At 39.8% G+C, this 20,247-nt stretch overlaps 1 protein-coding gene across 1 annotated transcript; it reads right to left on the bottom strand.

Moving 5' to 3' along the window:
• Positions 1–89: 89 nt before the first annotated feature.
• LOC140162881 (N-acetylneuraminate-9-phosphate synthase-like) lies at positions 90–18,413 on the bottom strand. The gene is made up of 7 exons (XM_072186184.1): positions 18,211–18,413; positions 10,726–10,941; positions 6,033–6,185; positions 4,869–4,970; positions 3,195–3,354; positions 2,287–2,393; positions 90–774 (listed from the first exon to the last, which is right to left on the bottom strand). Exons 1-7 carry the CDS (start codon positions 18,340–18,342, stop codon positions 583–585), a joined length of 1,062 nt encoding a protein of 353 aa, XP_072042285.1. The 5' UTR covers positions 18,343–18,413; the 3' UTR covers positions 90–582.
• Between the last annotated feature and the right edge of the window lie 1,834 nt (positions 18,414–20,247).

Here is a 20,247-nt window from a genome sequence, read left to right as displayed (position 1 = left end):
GCACAGACAACAGTCGTGGAGTTACAGTAAAAAATGAGGGAAAACCAATATTTGATCAATAAATCAATAACTACTTGCTTTGAGTTTGCTGAATTTTCAGTACAGTAGTTGTAGTCCTTGCCCCTATAATATACATACCTTACTAGTCACCAATGTGCTATAATTTTTGAGAAAAATGCAAAAATAGGCACAAAATTGGACAGGGGTGTAGTACCCCTTAATGACACTCTCCCAATCTAGCCTCTATGGTAATGCTTTGTGCTTTAAAATGGCACCAGTCTGACCTGTTGGGCTCACACTGATAAAATTATAGTCTGTGCAATAAAAGGTTGAACATGACCTCATCCATTAACCTTCGCATCTTACACACCGTGTCCAAGGTCATGTTCTATCTTTCTCTTAAATGATCTTCTCCTACAAAAGTATGTTATATCATAAGTTGGCAACATCCTTTGCACCATTTATGTAAGATACATGCATCTTTTTAGGTCATGTTCCAACTTATATTGAACAGACTACACACTCCCTCTATACTTATGGCTATTAAATTAAGGCAACATTGCTGTCGCAATAAAACCAGCATTATTGCATTACGACATCTTCTTCTCGAACCGCGTCATCATAATCAATCGCCCTCGTTGTCCGTTTACCGATCAAGTTGCTGATATTTTCTGGTGGGTATCCCTTGGGTTCAGCTACCTTGACGGTCAGCAATTCGCTGGTCAGCTCAGCACCGGCTGGAATGTCCTTAGCTGCGACAACACTCTTACCAAGCTGTATTATGGATGAGAGGCAAAAAAAGAACTTTAATTAAAGGAAGGTGACCTGATATATTTGGAAAATGGAATTCTTTAAAATTGACATATTTACATAAAATGTCGTTGCTTTCAAGCATTCATGTAAAAAGGACATGTAAATGTTTCTTGTAAATGGGACTAAATTCCTTATGGAATTACTGATAATCAATTATACAGCATGATAATCATGATAATATAGCCTACATTATTTTTATTAATGATATTCATGTATTAAATTGATATCAAATGAAATAACCTATTTTTCTCATTAGCATACAGGTTCGAATTCGTTTAAAATTTTTGTGTAGCAGTTTTTGGCTAATTCATCATAATCAGGCTACTTCCATATACTAAAGCACTATAAAAAGTGCTATACAAATGCAAAATTGGGTAGCAGTTACTTCAAAATATGGAGCAAACTGCTATGCGATACAGCCGAATTCAAACCCTGAGCATATAGAAATTTGGAGTTCTAAATCTGTGTATTTCCAAAGATATCATCAAAAAATTGTTGAATTAGTCTCAAATGTGGTATACCACAATTAAGACTAATTCAACATTTTTTGATGTTTTCTTCGGAAATATACCGATTTCGAACGCCTAATTTCAATATGTTAATGAGAAAAATATGAGCTTTCATCTGATATCAAAATCTGCATTTTGATGGGGTAAAGTGGGGGGATAAGGCTGCCAATCAGAGAACATTTCACACTCTCTCATAGTCTTGATCCCATTACCCAGGGACCTCTCTAGAAGTCAGTCTGTCATCATTCACAACCCCCACACACCACACCCCCACCCCACATAAACCTGATCTACTCACCTTGCTATGTGTGAACATTTCACAATCTCTCATGGTCTTGATCCCATTACCCATGGACCTCTCTAGAAGTCAGTCTGTCCTCATTCACAACCCCCCACACCACCACACCCCACATAAACCTGATCTACTCACCTTGCTATGTGTGAACATTTCACAATCTCTCATGGTCTTGATCCCATTACCCATGGACCTCTCTAGAAGTCAGTCTGTCCTCATTCACAACCCCCCACACCCCCACCCCACATAAACCTGATCTACTCACCATGCTATGTGTGAACTTTTCACAATCTCTCATGGTCTTGATCCCATTACCCATGGACCTCTCTAGAAGTCAGTCTGTCCTCATTCACAACCCCCACACACCACACCCCCACCCCACATAAACCTGATCTACTCACCTTGCTATGTGTGAACATTTCACAATCTCTCATGGTCTTGATCCCATTACCCATGGAACTCTCTAGAAGTCAGTCTGTCCTCATTCACAACCCCCCACACACCACACCCCACATAAACCTGATCTACTCACCTTGCTATGTGTGAACATTTCACAATCTCTCATGGTCTTGATCCCATTACCCATGGACCTCTCTAGAAGTCAGTCTGTCCTCATTCACCACCCCCCACACACCACACCCCCACCCCACATAAACCTGATCTACTCACCTTGCTATGTGTGAACATTTCACAATCTCTCATGGTCTTGATCCCATTACCCATGGACCTCTCTAGAATTCTGATTTGTTTCACCAATTCTTTCAGTTCATCAGGTTCTATAAAATTACAAAAAAAATATCAAGAGTCAAACTAGATGTGCATTCTTTGAAAGCAAGTCCATTGTGAAGGGACACTACTAATCAAAACTAGTGGCAACTCATTAACACAAACTTGTCAGGTCCTCACGATTTAGTTTGTGTTAACAGGAATTCATGGTATCAGGTGACATTATAACATAGAAAAAAAACTTCATATTATCAGATATTTCATGCTAACAGATTTTGTGTGAACAAGTTGCCACTGCACACAGTGTCATCTTCATGGCAGAAATCACCATGGTAGGTTGAATCCACCGCCACGCATGGCCATTTTGTTCCGACCTGTTTAATAGTTTTGTGACGCATAATGGGCCGAAGGACATCTGACTAAGGCTACTGACAATAGCCCGGTGACTGACCTCGCTGTGTGTAAGTGAGCATGGTATACGCCATAGTTCATCTGCTTTTAGACTACCTCCACGATTGGCCTACACTGCACTATAGTTCGGCACATATAAAATCAGATTTTTTTGTCAAGTTTTTGAGTTCAAGACGCAAGCTTCTTTCTCAAGACGCTAGCTAACGACTATCATATCCGTTGAACATATATATTCAAGTGCAAGGAACCAAATCTGGTTTCTTTAGACGAAATCATTTCCGGGAGATATTCATCATTTTCTACCCCGGTATCCCAAGATTTTCGTCTAAATATCAAATCGTGCATAGCACATTTACGTGTATTGTTCCCGGGTATTGATTTTAGAATCTCTGCAGTACCAAGTAATTATTAGCCAGGCGATGTCGGTGTGCTGCACTTACCCAGAGAGGCTTCATGGTCACTCCCTTTCCATGTCTTGTCCATTGTTATATGTCTCTCCACCACTTTGGCCCCTAATGCGATTGCACCAAGCGTGATGGTCACTCCAGACTCATGGCCTGAGTAGCCGATTGGAATGTCTGGGAACTGTTTTTGGTAAGTCTAAAAGGAACAAAAAATGGGAAAATAAAAATCCACATGTAAATGCGCATACACAAAAACACACAATGGTTACGTTATCAGTGGCAGCACCAGAAATTTTTCGGGGGCGGGGGGCAGAGTGAATTTCAGGGGGCAAAATAGAAAAATTTTGCTTAAAATTGCCGCATAAAAGTGGATTTTTTTGGTTTTGCCTCAAAAGTGGGGGGACTCATGGGCAAGAAAAATATTGGGGAGGGCAAATACCCCTTGTAGTGCCGTCACTGTACACTATCATCAGGGAACTTCAACACTTTTTATTCCAGGTAGCATTGTATACCTTGCATAAACACAGAAGTATGGTTCTAAATTGGCTACATACATCTCATCAAGAAACAATACCAAATTTGCTGAACAAGACTTTTACCCGCCCCTATTATATTCTATAACACATTGCGCTATTCCATTTAAAATCCACACTACCCCTGTGGAAGATTTAGGAAATATCTGCCACATGGGGAGTATTAATTTCAAATGGAATGAGCACATCAGGCAGCTCCATTTGAATTTCATACATCATCATCATCATCAGTCGGCTGCGGAGCAGGCGACTACAAGCTTTCTCCAACTATTGCGATCTTTCATACACCCTCTGTGAAAGATTCAACCTGAATCTTCCCCTGAGGGATAAAATCTATGGGGAGAGTGAGTTTTAAATGGAGCTGCTGATGTGTTAATCCCATTTGAAATTCATACTCCCTCTGTGGAGGATATTTTAATAATCTTCCACAGGGCACAGTGTCAACACCTTGTATTATAAATATTTTTTCCATACTGCATTGGTGAGCGACGGGCGATTGGTATAAGGAGTCCTATCTGATTGGCTAGAAATCGATCGCTAGATCGCTCAGTGGTAAAGTACAAACTCAAAATGTATTCAATTCTATTGAAATCAATATTCTATTATTGACACAGGTAAAGAAAGTTTACATATGCATTGTGTTTAGACTTGTGATTTAATATTCTATACAAGCACCTGGATCTTACCTGAATGGGCTAAACGTGTTCCTTTATATAATTGTAATTCTCAAACAGTTAAATATATCACAATTTTGATGAACGATTTAAAAATAGTTACGGATAAAATGCAGTAAAATATATCCACAGCAAACAGAAATCGCCGCTAATTAGTGTATTGCATTTCAAGTTAGTGTATTGGAAACAAAACCTGGGTTTTACCTGACAACAAGTCAAATTTTCTTGTACATGTAATAGCAACATCATATGAAGTACTGAGCATGCGCAAATCGTATTAAATAATGTGTAGAATAGAAACTCTGTGGTATCTCATATGATTGATAGTCATATTGTGTAAATGGTATGCTTAGCCTGAGTCGCTCGGCCTATCTTGAACAAAATCGCCATGTACTATCACGGCAATTTTTGACACGAAGATATAGGGATGATGACGCTGTGCAGGGGTAGTGTGGATTTTAAATGGAATAGCCCATTTACCATGGTGGCATATGCATCTTTACCTGAATGACCCTGAGGTTGACATCTTCTGGTTCCAATGGGTAGGCACTTGTACATTGCAGGAAACAAAACTTGTCATTGTATTTCTTCACTGTATTATACACCTGTATGGGATACACACAAAAAATGTATTGTCACTCATTATGCTAATCGCACTTCTTTCTTGAACACATAATACACAGACCTGCCAACCTACCTATCAGAAAGAGGGACATTGAGGCCAAAACCTTGTTTGTGTACACAAACCAGGTACCGACAAATTCAAAGACTTGAGGTGTGCAATACTTTCAGAATTCAGGGAAGGTTTTGCAGGTCTAAATTTATCATAATAGACTAAAGAGAATGTTAAAGCAAAATTTTAAAGTGAAATTTGCATCATTTTCTGTTGTTCCATTTAAATTTGGACAGTTGGCAGGTCTGAATATACATGCACTGCATACTGGGAAGAATCTGATTTCTTCTCTTGATTTAAGATTTGATCGGCTTATAATTGGCGAAAAAACAAAGACTTATAATAACATTGCACATTGATATAGAATGGCGTAATGCACAGTTGGTGTGCCCTTATGTGAATTTATGCGAGCGTAAGTTGGTACTTTTTTGATGCGCGCAGTAACAAAAACAGGTTTTTGCCAATTATAAGCCACACAAACTATAACAGTGCCACTTGAACCATTGCACCTTTTTTCAGTTACCAACACTATCAAAATTTCTATGCAACTATCCTCTTATCGTTTGGAAGTCTGTCAGCGCCATGTAAGTCAGCCTGCCTTTTTTACTGCATTTTATTCTTAATATTGCATTCATATAGATCAGTAGTTAGGGATGAAATCAAAACTCGACCGTTGGTTGACCAGCGGTTCCGTCCAGTTCCCATTGTTTAGAACAATAGCAACCGGACAGAACTGGACGGAACCGCTGGTTTCTGTCATTCTTCCCATTCCCAATGTATAGTAACCTACACTACCAAATTCCAATTGCTGCCTCCCCTGAGGTACAACAGATGCACAGCTATTTCAATGGTACTAGAGTACCCACATGAAGAGTACACACATCGGATTCACATGTACACACTGGTACTGGATTGGTACAAAGTAGAGGACACCTCTGGGGTATGCAGCAATAGGAATCCGGTAGTGTATAATCTTAGTGTCACATGACCCTACCTTTTTCATTGTGTCTAGTGACTGCATTCCTGAGGACACTATCATAGGTTTGCCTTTCTTGGCCGTCTTCTCAATGTATGGTAGATTATTAGTGTCACCAGACCCAACTTTGAAGAACGGTACATTGAGCTCATCTAGGAAATCAACAGCTGCCTGAAATGCAGAAATATGAAACAATACATTAAAGCCATATTATAACATTTCTGTAAAAAAAGATTAGTAAAAATAGATTTTTTTATTTCTGTACATGTAAAAATAGATTAGTATTTATTTTCCATAAAATGTTAGCTTTTACTGTCAGATATGTCCCCTTTTAATTTTGAGCCGAACAATTGAAGAAAAGCATCGAAAATTGGAATTTACTACTAGCGCCCATGCATGTTACTCCCGCGGTTGTAATACAGTACGATCCTCGGGGCAAGGGTAGCGCTAAGTTGCTTTTTGGGGTCCCGGACCCACCAAAATAGAGTTGGGACCCCCTGTTTTTAAATTTTCTGCAAGTTCAGGGGTCCCTGCAGACCCCCAGTTTTTCAATCTAGCGCTATTGCAGATATACTATTTACGCTGCATTTGTGCAACTGGGACTCACCAAACTCTACTCAGGACCCCCTACTTTTTAATTTTTTGCAAGTTCGGGGGTCCCTGCGGACACTCGAGTGTTTAGTTCTAGCGCTACCCCTGCCTCGGGGTGTGTGTGTATGTGTATCCCGCACGCCGTGTACGTACTGTGCATACGTGTTTGACTAATATTTCTATCATAATAAAACGCCGCTTCCATCGTTTTATTCAAAATCTCGGATTTCAACAAAACTACAGCACCTTGATTTTTGCAGAGTATCTTTATTGACTAAAGTACATTACAATCGTGTAAAAACCAGAATTTACACATTTTTTGAGGGCGTTCTCCTCAACAAATGTTATAATATGGCTTTAATTGATTGAATGACCAATCTATTGATCAATAATTACCATGGATGCTATTGCCAATGATTAATAGCCTGGGGTAGCCAGCCTTTTACTGTGAGGGGCAAAGCCAAGTTTTTGTCCCCATTTGTCAATTTTTTGTCCCATTGTGGGGGGGGGGGGCAAAGCCAAATTTTCATAGCCATTCATCAATTTATTTTTTGTCCCATTTTTACTCTTTGCCGTGCCCATTTTATCCCTGAAATTTTTCAGGTGGGGGGGATTTGGCTCCCTGGCTATGCCACTCTTGATATCAGTCCTTGTTTGCGATTTTCAACCTTATTTATCATTCTTGACCTTGCTTTCATTATTTTATAATCACATGAGTTTGATGTTCACTCCATCAAAGGCAAGGAAAGTGTTAATAGCAGGAATGGTCTATATGCCAAGCTTTATTTACAAAGCACAACATGCTGCTGAATATTATTATTTAATACCCTTCTTGACTTTGCTTTCATTATTTTATATTCTATTACCCCCACGACCCATTATTCAAAATCGCGCACTGTGATTTGTTGAAACGTGTCACATGAAAGACCATTAATTAGCAATAAAGTGGCCAGGGCAACAAACTTTATGTTCTTCTCGCATCACAGCGCACAACAAAGCGTGATGCAGTATATTAGCGTCGTTACGCATTCTACGCAAAGCATTACGCTTGGTTACGCATTCTGCAATACTCGTTATCACTTACGCTTTGGCTACGTGTAGGCGCTCCACCTTGAGGTAAACAACTTGAAATAATTATTTCGGCAAAAAAATGTGATATTTTCTCTTTAAATCACACTATTTTGTGGTAATAGAATAGAAATAAAGGGTGCAGCATTATCCTTTACATAAATAATGTGTCTCGGCAGTAAAACGTTCAAATAATGGGTTCGGCTGCGCCTCACCCATTATTTACGTTTTTTTACTGCCTCGGACACACACGGCAAGTGTTAATTGCAGGAATGGTCTAAATGCCAAGCTTTATTTACAAAGCACAACGTGCAGCTGAATATTATATACAGATATCGGATTTTAATTTGGTAATTTGATTTTATTCAAACCCAGTATATAATGTATTCATTTTAAACTGTTTATTTCCATAACAACACCTGTTGCATGCATTCATTTCTAGGTGATTAAGGGCTGGGGTATGAACATTTCAACAGTATTTTTTGTGGGACATGAGAGCACATCAGACATATTGAATTGAATTCTGAATACGAGGAATGTCATTCTGATATCAAATAATTTTGATTTTTTTTAAATTAGCGATATAATATAAATTTGATGAGGCTTTATAAAAAAATTTAATAAAATTTTTTGGTATTTAACAGCCCTCTAAGTAAGCTTTCTAAATCTAATGATATGTACTTAAAGTGTATGTAGTTGGAATAGAAAGCCAATGATCAATTGGAAATTCTGACATTTTATATTGATTATACACATTTTTTCCTTCAAAAGACCTATTTTTTGTGTGTGTGTTGGGAAAAAATCCATATCATCAAATTTATACGAAAAGGTCAAAATTTTCAATTGATCATCGGCTTTTCATCCCAGCTAAATACACTTAAATTACATATCATTAGTTGTATACTTCGAGGACTGTTAAATATCAAAAATATCATTTTTTAAAAATCATTTGCCATAAAATGTGTATTAATCAAAAAATCAAAATTATTTGATATCATCAGGACATTCTTCGTATTCAGAATGCAGTTCGATATCTGATGTGCTCTCATGTCCCACAAAAAATACTGTCCAAACGTTTATACCCCAGCCCTTAACAATTACAATTATTTTTACAAAAGTAAGTACTAATTGAATTTGAATATAAAAGCCTCATTCAGATGTTAATTGATTTTCTATTGCATGCAATTCACATAATTACCAAATGTAGACCCTCACTTTGGCATTTTTAAATTTTTTTTTATAGAGACTTTTTTTTATTCCTGTCACAGCTGTGACAACAGATTCAAACAACACATTTCACATATATTTTCCATAAGTACTTTAGAACCCCAACCAATTGTGGAAATGGCAACAGATGCTGGAAATTATAAATTGCTTAGTGAATAAGTCACTCAAATTGTCATTTGGTATTTTTAAAATACAAAATTTGTCAAAAAATTAAGAAAACCCGAGGGGGCACTCATCTTTAGAAGTGACGGGTATGTGCCTACCGGGGCCTAGTAGGGGCCTATCAGGTACAAAAACGTTATTTTAAAAAAGGGGGTCATTGGGTACAAACAAAATAAAAAAGGAGTCATTGGGTATAATACTCTGAAAAAAGGGGGTCATTGGGTAGATTTCAAAAATGGGGTCATCGGTTAGAAAATTTTGAAAAAATGGAGCAAAATTCTATTTTCTTGTTTCAAATTTTCCAAATTTGTTGAAGAGAATTTGAAAGTTTCGGCATTATTTTGTGGCATTTTGATGATGCTATTCTAGAAAAAAGGGGGTCATTGGGTAAGCCGCAAGCAAAAAAGGGGGTCATTGGGGTAGCCGCAACTAAAAAAGGGGGGGTCATCCGGTATAGTCGACTGCAAAAGAGGGGGCCTATTGACAGGCACATACCGTCTCTTCCAAAGTTGAGTGCCCCCCCCCGGAAGAAAACAGCAGTATTGACTAAGTTGAAGCCCCATTCAAATAAAAGTAGATAATTTATACTGTCAGTATAAATTACAGATTCATGTAAAATGCCTTATTTTGTCTAAAATATACAGCTTTTGGGTGAACCAATAGCAGGCTATGTTAGCACATAGATATGACAATGACAAAGGAACTAAAAATCAGAATTTTGAGGATTTTTACGATCGTCCGGATGAGCAAATCACTGAATGGGCCTTTCATTGACATTCCTTTATTTCCTTATGATATAATTATGTGAATTAGACAATATTTAGCTTGTTTTCGTTGTTGAAAGGCATTCAGTTATGTTACATAGTGGTTAACCATGCAGGAATAATTTAATAACTCTGCACCTGATGCATCTGTATTTTTATATGACTCAATAGAAAATTATATACAAAAATGTAACCACATCCATACCCTGCAACAGTCAGGGGCATCGCTAGACCAATATGATTCGGGGGGTGTACAGCATGTTGTACAGACGGAAATATTTTGTGAATTGTAGACCCTTTTTTTTTTTAGCCAGGACGGTGCTTAAGAATCTAAAAAGTGGGGGGGAAGGGTAGGAGTCAAACATTTTTTCGACCATTTTTTTAAATTAGTAACTACTATACCATTAACAATAGCTCTATTACGTAACAACAGCATAATTTCGTAACACATTTTAAAACCTTTCATGTGACTCTTGCAGTTTGCCGACAATCACTCCTAGCTTTGACTACATTTGCCGACAATCACATGGTTATGGTTTTGACGACAACAGTCAATTTTTGCCGACAAAATTGGGTATTAGTACAGTATTGACAATTTCATGACAGGGCTTACTGATTTTTTTTTCAATCAATTTTTAAAAAAATTTTTCAATTCCAAGAACTGCTATACCCCATGATTTTAAAGTAAAAAAAAAAAAAAAAAATCAGGTATTTACAAAAAACCTGAACATGTTTTTGGTAAAATCATCATACATGGGAAAATACACATAGAGGTATTTTAATTGTGCATCCGAAACTTACATAGTAAGCATTAGGAATGAAGTTCAAGTTTTACTGTAAAACAGTCAATTTAACTTTAAGAAAACAAACAAGAAACCAAACAAACAAACACCACTTACCTCGTCCATTCCTGAAGCAGTGAAATATATGCCCACCTCCTTTGAATACTGCTGCAGCTCTCTGTACTGTTCATGGCTGAATTCCAAGAATCGTTTGTGCTCACCGTAAGTTTTACCCCAAGAATTTTTGGTTGTGTAGGGTCTAGCGAGGGCAGCCTTGTTGAATTTGTGGTCCAATTCACTCTTCTGGAATTTTGCACAATCAGCACCAGCTTCCTGTATAGAAAATTGTGTAAAAATTTATTTTTAAAAAGGGTTCTAGATTTCTCGACAAGTCTACCTTCGAATTTGCTCACAGTACACAAATCTAGTGGAAATTGATGCAGCATGACACCAAGGCTCTCACCCTTTTTTGGCCTACCCGGGTCAAAATTCACAGGTCGAAGTACGGTACCCGAAAAATGCAAAAAAAGAAGTTCTAGGGCTAGGCTTTAAATTACTTGGAGAAATACTGCTACCGGTACTTATGTCACCCCACGGTTTGGCTTCCTTTCCGGGGTGACTTTGGACATAACAAATGAATACAAACAAATTTGACACTTTGTTAAAAATACACCACCGTCCACAGTGACCATGCCCTACCACAACAGTGTCCTCTGTGCTCCTACCCACCTCACAACTACTTCTACCCTCTCCATTGCTCTACTCTTCAGGTCGGGGTGACTTTGGACATGCACTTGATTACATGGTGTCTAAAGTCACCCCAAACCCAGGGGTGACTTTGGACAAACTTTGCCCCCGAAAAATTATCGTAAAATAAAATAAACTCGAGTTGACCTTATGGGCATGAACTGTCCTTTATTGGTACTTGCCAAACCCAACATGAAACTCAGAATTCTACTGATCATTATAAAAATATTTACGACAATACATCAAAATTGTCCAAAGCCACCCCATGTTACGGTACTAATACTATTGCTTATTGAACAATAACTCGGAATATCCCTCGGCCTCGGGATATTGACATATTCCTCGGTTCCAAAGCACAATGTTTTAGATATTTCACAAGTGATACCCTCAAACCAACTGATGCGCAGTCATGTTGAGTCATTAACCTCTAATCATTGGAAACTGAGCCGAGTTCCGCAGTCTAGAACATGATCATCGTCATGAACATGTCATGCTTGTCAGTTCAGCACTCCAACAGTCATGACAGTTGAGTTGAACTTTACAGTTTTGCGTTTACTTTTATAAATTTAAAGGGGCATTTCGTGATCCACAGCCTCATCCCCCCACTTTTCTCAAAAAAAGTTGAGATTTTTATATCACTGGAAACCTCTGGCTAAATAATGTTTATGTACAAAATATTTCTTGCAGATTAATTCGCTTTTGCAAAGATATCGTGAAATTTGAATTTCGTTCTGGTGCACCAGAACGAAATTACAACGCATTGTCTATGGAGCAGTGTAATACACATAAGGCTAAGTAAAAATAAAACATGTTTCACGTCCGGTTTTCAAAAAAAGGAGGAAGAGGGGCTTTTTATTTTCTATTTTTATCGCAAAATTGGTGTAAATACCCATACTTAAGAGCTGTTTTAGCGTACAATCCGTACATACAATAATTCCTGGAAAAATAGTAGACTTGTTAAGGGGTGAAAATGGGGAGAACGCTGCATTTTTTAGTACAAAGGTCCCACTTGGCATGAATGTTTCTTGGGGCAAAAGGAACAGATTCATCCAAAGAGACACTCTGTATCTATGCATAAAACCCCCTAATTTGCATAAATTATGCTAATTAGCACCCAAAATATGGTATTTTCTAACTTTTAGCCCATTTCACTTAAAAACATGTGTAAACAGTTGAATTTGGATTAATTTAGGATAAGGAATTACTTTTAGGGATAATTTTGGGAATATGTGGCCATTCTGACCCCCAAATCCAAGATGGCAGCTGGCCGCCATCTTTAAAATATGCTTTTACAACTTTTGAACCAATCGAGCTACAGACTTGTGTGGCATATCAATTAATACTAACATGGAGGTGGGAAACTCATTTCTGGCACTGTTTATAAGATAGGAAGTCATTTGAAAAGGGCACAGTGGTTTTTTAAATGTAAATTCCAATGTACCAGTCTTTGACAATATTGTAGATGGATGAACATCAAACTTATGTTTGAATATATAGTTTTGGTCGTTGGCAATTGTGTGGATTTTCTATATTTTGCTTTTTTTGAAGTCTAGGATTCACTTGTAATGAAAACCAGTGTTTACCATTTTTTAAATAACAATATGGCGGCTATTTTGACAATCCAAAATGGCCGGTTAATCTGCACACACGCAGTCATGTTCAGTTCCTAAAAGTGGACATTTGAACCTGAAATAGTTACTTTTTATTGGACTATGCAGTCATACTTCTTCTTAGCGTGTCCAAGGGCAGGATCAAATGCGCCCGAGCCAATAGCTGACGCAGTGACGAGCAGAATCGTTGAATTCAGCTAGGTCCTCATGTGTGCAATGTTGCCCCATCTGTGGACAGACCAACAGGTGTTCCATAGTCTGTGGAACCGTTCCACACACACAGGTAGTGTTTTGTCATTCTGGTAGGTATCCCCATTTCTGCAAAACGACCTTGCACCTTCCGACCCCTGATCTTAGTCTGTTGAGACACCGCCACTCAGGCCATGTGGAATCAGCTCCAGGTGGTAGCTGCTCACTGGGTTGTAGTCCCATAGCTGGTGAATTGTGAGATCTCTCTTTCTACAGGGTGAGTCTTTTCGCTTCCTTGGAGACTGTCCCAAGAGGATGAACTTTGCTTAGGAAGCTTCCTCTGGATCTAAGGCGTTTGGGTGCAGCAGTCTGGTTGAACATGGGGTGTTCATATCATTGGTCTGACGCACACACTCTTGCATGCTGGTCACTTGTCGGCGTACATCTGGAGGGGCTATAGCAGCTAAGGTGTAGAGACTCTCCGTTGGTGTTGATTGGTTGATCCAGTGATAAGTCGACAGCATGAGTTGAGTGCTGGGTCCACCTTCTTGGCATGAGTTGATCTTCCCCACACTGGGCAGGCATATTCAGCACTAGAGTAGCATAAATCCAAGGCTGCTGATCTGAGAGTGTCTGGTCGGGCTCAGTGAGCTTGTTCAAAATGTTGATTCGTGAACAAACTTTGCTCCTTGTCTTCTCAATGTGGCTCTTGTATGAGAGTGTACGGTCGAGAGTGACTCCCAGATATACGGGTGTTTCACAGTGCCCTAGTGTGGTTCCAGACCAGGTCACCTTCAATCGACGTTTAGCGTCACGGGCGCGGAGGTGGAAAGCACACACCTGTGTCTTGGATGGGTTGGCACGGAGGTAGTTTTCCTCATAGTATGGCGTGAGCTCATCCAGGGCTTTGGAGAGTCTCTGTTCCACAACAGTGAAGTCGGTGTGTTGTGCACTGATGCCAAAATCGTCTGCATATATGAAGAGTTGGGTGTCGTCACTTATCGGTTGACCATTGGTGTATATATATAAAAGGAGAGGTGCGAGAACACTGCCTTGGGGTAGTCCGTTCCTGGGTCTTCGCCACCGGCTCTTCTTGTCTCCAAGCTGAACAAAGAACATCATGTTGTCAAGTATGCATTCGATGAGCTCCGTCAGGTGGATATCTTTGGTTAGCTCCAGGATTTTGCTGAGGAGAAATCTATGATTGACGGTATCGTAAGCTGCTGAGAGGTCGACGAAAACAACTCCGGTTACCAATCCATTCTCAAATCCATCCTCAATGTGCTGGGTAAGGTTGAGAACTTGGCTTGTTGTTGATTTGCCAGGACGGAAACCTACTTGTTCTGGGATGAGTTGCTCGCCTACCACAGGTGCCAGTCTGTTGAGCAGGAGGCGTTCAATAGCTTGTAGGTATGGCTGAGAAGCGATATTGGTCGATAACTCTTTGGGATGGATGGATCTTTCCTGGCTTCAGCAGACCGATGATGTGAGACTTCTTCCAGATCTTAGGGAGTCTGTGGCTGCGACGACAGGTGTTGTAGAGCCGTAAGAGCCATTTCTTTGCCTCTGGACCAAAGTTCTTCAGCTGCTCTGTTGCGATGTTGTCAAGGCCAATTTCTTTCCCTGGTTGGAGTTTGGCGATTCCTGCTTCCAGCTCCTGCATAGTAAAGGGCTTGATGAAGCCGGGGTCTCCGCTGTATTTCTTGCGGTCTAATTTGGTCTTATGTTTCTTGTCACTTCTTCCATTCAGGAGCAGTTGGTGGGCAACCTGGTTGGGTGTGACTTTGGGCTGCAGTGGGGCTGTTGTAGGGTCACCTTGAAGTTTGCGGATGATGGACCATGCCTTCTTGCTGTTGCGGGTCATGTCTGCTGACTCTATGAGGGTATGCCAGGTCTTTGCTCTTTGCTGTTGTTTCCTCGGCGAAAGGGTCAGCTTCAAACATAGTTACATACTCTTGTTTTCTTCTGCACATTCCTTGGAAAGGCCTGGTATGTATTCCACCCTGCAACCCCTTGATATATGTCTACGAGCAGTCTTGGAAACTAGTTGGGCAAAGGTGTCATAGTTGTCTGGAGTTGGAGTAATTCTCTTCACCTTCTGGTCTAGCTCTTTTGTGAATCCGCTCCAGTCTGCTTTCTTGTAATTGAAGCGTCGCTGAAAAGGCACTATGTTTGGTGAGATTACGGTGTTAACGTGGATACCAATTGGCTGGTGTTGTGTTTGGGGAACTGGATCCAATACAATCTTCTTACACATGTCAGAGATGTTGTTAGTGACAATAGCTAGATCAGGGTTGTATTCTCTCCTCCAACGGGTACTATGGAACGAAGGAGGAAGTTTGGAATCATGAATAAGGCCCAGCTGGTGTTTGTCTATCCATTCCTCAACTGCAGCTCCATCGTTGTTGGTTTCTTTGTAACCCCACTGAGTGTTGTGGCTGTTGAAATCGCCGATGAAGATACATGGCTTGGTGTCAGTGTTAGAAGTGAAGAGAGGGAGCTTGAAGTCTTCTGCTGGTGGCTTGTAGACTGATGTTATTGTTACATTACTGAGCTCAACAGTGAGGACTTCAATGTTGTTGTCATCAGACATCATAGTGGTTAAATCACAATAACTTCATTCACAAATATCGCACTCCCGTATTGACGATGTGGTCTCTCAATGGCGAGGACCATACCTGGTATGGTTGGGCGGTGTTTAGTCGCTCCTCTATGGGTTTCCTGTAGGCACATGACATCACAGTGGAGATTGTTGCACAATCCGCTGATGATATTTTGCTTGGCGGTAGAGAATCCTTCGACATTCAGTGATGTAGCTGTCAAAGCAGGCCTTAGAAAAGGTCTGCTTGGACTTCCTTTGGCGATTCTGGGCATGATGGAAAGCTTCTAGATGATAAGTTGCGCTTGGCGGTGGCAGGATTGGTTGGTTATCCAGGGCCGCGTGAACTATTGGTTCGACGCTCCTACCATGACCCCAAAGTCATACTGATATGGTACTAGTTCAATCTGTTTAATGTAATACCATAAACCAGTGTGTCATTTCCTACGCATGTTTTGAAGGTACAAAATTAGGAATGATTGAGAGCAGTTTTTTTCTGACTCACCCTGTATAGCAAATAAATACACCTTTAAATTAACTCCTTTAATCAAATTAATGCCGGAAATGAGCTCTACAGCCCCAAATTAGTATAAATTGATATATCACACAAGTTGGTAGCCAGTATGATTCAAAAGTTGTAAAACGTGTATTTTAAAGATGATGCCAGCGCCATCTTGGATTTGGGGGTCAGAATGGACACATATTCCCAAAACAACCCCCAAAATTAATTCCTTATCCTAAATTAATCCAAATTCAACTGTTTTCACCTGCTTTTAAGTAAAATGGGCTAAAAATTAGAAAATACCATATTTTGGGTGCTAATTAGCATAATTTATGCTAATTAGGGGGTTTTATGCATAGAGACAGAGTGTCTCTTTGGATGAATCTTTTTCTCTTGCCTCACGGAACATCCATGCCAAGTGGCACCTTTGTACTAAAAAATGCAGCGTTCAACAGTGTTCGATTTACCACCTGCATACCTGCACCAGTGCATGTAACATTCCCTCTGTGCATGCAGCTTTTCACTACCTGCCTGCACACGTGCATGTACGATTTTAGCGCTAGCGATATGACAAGGCCAATATACAAAAGTAAACAAGCAGTCAGTCCGATTGGGAAAAACCCAATCTATTTTTAGCGCAACATCTTCTGACTTCATTAGAAGGGCTGGCACAAATCGCACAATTGACAATTCCCGATACCCCTATCACGTGAGAACTGTCACTTTTTTCATTGACTTCCCTAGTCTTCTACACAGCCAGTTTGCATCGGTCTGATACTTGTCCATCCTAACGAACATTCGCGATGGCCACATACAGTCTGGTCCGAGACTATGACTTCCCTTAGGCTAGGGGGGCTAGCGTAATGTGACATCATATGCCACCAATTCCCGATACCCTCCCACATGTATGTAGAAGAGTGTCATTTTCATTTCATTGGAAAAAAAAGGACCGGAATTTAAACCGTGGGAAATATTTGTTTACGTACGGAAAATAATCATAATAATGTCCAGCAAAAAGGAAATAGCTCAAAAACACTTGCATCATTCTGGAAATCGTGCACCTCGTCGGCGACTAGTTCTAGAACAGATGAAGCCACAGCATCCAGTGTTTTGGCTGAGAAATCGGCGAGTGAAGGGGCGAGTGATTGGCATAAAAATGACACTGACAGGGGAGCCGGAAATATTATTACAAGCTTAACTGACAATGATCGTGATTCAATGTGATTTTATGTTTGCTTTAATTTTGGTGCATGCACACTTTTTGCTGTGCATGTAGAAATTTTGGGCTACATGCACCAGTGCAGGTAGGAAAAAAATTGTAAATCGGACACTGGCGTTCAACCTCTTAACAAGTCTACTAAAAGGAGGAGGCCCTTTTTTATTTGTTGTTCTGAGAGTTACACCCCCTCTAATGATCACAAAACCTTCTTAAAATGTTTCTTGTATCTTAACAAGGCTATAGAAAGCATCCCAACTTCCTAGACATATTTTTTGAAAAGTTATAACTGAATTTCAAAAAAATAAAAATGTATTTGAGAAAACCTCAAAAAGGAAGCGGAGGGGACGTGAAACATGTTTATTTTTTTATTTGGCCTAATCATGCATAACTCGCAAACGCAAAATCGGAATCAACTGAAATTTTGGGAATAGGCTTTTTTCGTGGATATGTACTGAAAAATGTCATAAAAAGAGGATGCTAGGATCACGAAATACTCCTTTAAGCTTAGTTTTTTTAGTTTTACTAATAGACAAAATTTTCTTCAGATGATTAAATGATTTTCTTCATAATTGTTGTTTTTACACCAAATCTGTTTTTTATAAGATTCAATGATGCCTTGCCTTTATAAAAATGTATACTTTTATGTCTTGAGTGAATAATTACAAAGTTATGGCATTTTTACGTTACTGCAGTACAGCTGCCTTGACAAGGGTGACGAATTTGACATACAACAAACCTTGGCAATTTTGATCAGCTGCTTAGCAATGTTTATATCGCCCTGATGATTCTGTCCAATCTCTGCAATAATAAAGCATGGATGATCTCCTCCGATCATCCGTCCCGGCGCTAATTCGATTTCAAGAGGCATTTTTTCAGCTTAAATTCCACGTCGATTTACAACATTCACTACGATTCTATGCAACGTGAATTATAGACTCGGTTTTCAGGCGTGTGCTATTGATCAATTATTACTCCACACGCACATGGAACAGAGCCCGTGAATTATGGAGTCGAGGTTAACAAACAATTATATTCAGAGGGCGCTAGACCAAAAAAAAAAAAAAAAAAATCAAGGGGGGGGGGAGGCCCAGACAAACAAGTCTATGGGGGAGGGGGAGTAGGACACTTTCACTGCGGTTCTTCAATTTAGAACAACGCCCTGTAATTGCTGTTCAAAAATTAGGGGTGGTGCAATAATTATGTGTAGGCCTACCCCGGGGTGGTGAATTATAGTGGGGGGGATTGGGGCAAAGATTTTGGCAGGCCAAAAGGGGGGGGCAAGCATTTTTTGGCAGGTCAAAAGGGGGGGTCAAGCGATTTTTGGCAGGTCGACAGGGGGAGGCAATTAATTTTTGGCACGGATATTTTGGGTAGGCCTACCATTTTATATTAGGGGCCTACGCCCTAAAAAGGCGTAGGAAAACGTCAGGAACACGTTCAAATATGCAAAATTTCCTGCTCGCTGCGCTCGCATTAAATACGATAAGACAATTTAAGGTTTTAAATTCGGGTTCCCCAAAATCTTGCATGTGTAAGGGGGGGTCAAAGATTTTTTGGCACGTCAAAAGGGGGGCAAAGGTTTTTGGCACGTCGAAAGGGGGGGCAAAGATTTTTGCCACGGCCAAGGGGGGGCAAGCGATTTTCAGTTGGCAGACCATTTTGAGAATTCACCACCCCGGGGGTAGGCCTACACATAATTATTGCACCACCCCTTAAAGGAGGATTTCGTGATCCTAGCATCCTCTTTTTATGACATTTTTCAGTAGATATCCACGAAAAAAGATTATCCAAAATTTCAGTTGATTCCGATTTTGCGTTTGCGAGTTATGCATATACCGTATGTGTATTACACTGCTCCGTATACGTAGACAATGTGTTGTAATTTCGTTCTGGTGCACCAGAACGAAATTCAAATTTGGCGATATTTTTGCTAAACGAATTAATCTGCAAGAAATATTTGGTACATAAACATTATGTAGCCAGAGGTAGGCCTATCCAGTGGTGTAAAAATCTCAACTTTTTTGGGGAAAAGTGGGGGGATGAGGCTGTGGATCACGAAATGCCCCTTTAAACAGGGGTTCAAACTGTTCAAACCCTGCTACAAACTTGGTCACTCTAGTTTCTAATAATTTCTAAAAAACCCTGATAATTACTCCTAGTATGCCTACAGCACTAATTTTGGGGGATTAGAAAATATATCGATATCAATATTGACATCACAGATTCGATTTCTAACATGATCGTCAAACCTGTATTAGAAGGTGCCAGTTCTCAAGAACTGACACAAATACCCTAATAATGCATGTTTTTGGCCCATATTTCCAAAATTGACCAATTAAAATTGTACTTTTATTGCAAGTTAGGAGGACCGGGGGGGGCAATCCCATATTGACATAGGGAGCCCTACGTCATGTGCCCATGAAAAGACCCCCTTATTTTTGGCAAATCCTCATCCAATGACCCCGTTTTTAATTCCTGGTAAAGCCGGTCCGCCACTGGAAACAGTCAGGCACAATGTGTAGATATGTGCAACAAACAGCTTGCAAGGCATGTGAGCAAGGTAGTCTTTCCTGCATTCGGATTTCCGCTCAAAATTAACTTTATAGAATAAAGCAATAAACACTGCGCTGCAGATAACAGGCATAGGCTTAGAGTGTTACAATTAGCCGCGGAGACTAATTTGTCGGGACTAATCGACCGTAGATTAATCATTTAATTGATTTGGGCCTAACTAATTCAATGAATTATTATTTATTTTTTCAATAAATTGATT

The sequence above is a fragment of the Amphiura filiformis genome, chromosome 10, assembly GCF_039555335.1.
Source record: "Amphiura filiformis chromosome 10, Afil_fr2py, whole genome shotgun sequence".
Taxonomy (NCBI): domain Eukaryota; kingdom Metazoa; phylum Echinodermata; class Ophiuroidea; order Amphilepidida; family Amphiuridae; genus Amphiura; species Amphiura filiformis.
The sequence above is the reverse complement of the archived record's forward strand: the minus strand, read 5'-3'. Positions and strand labels throughout refer to the sequence as shown.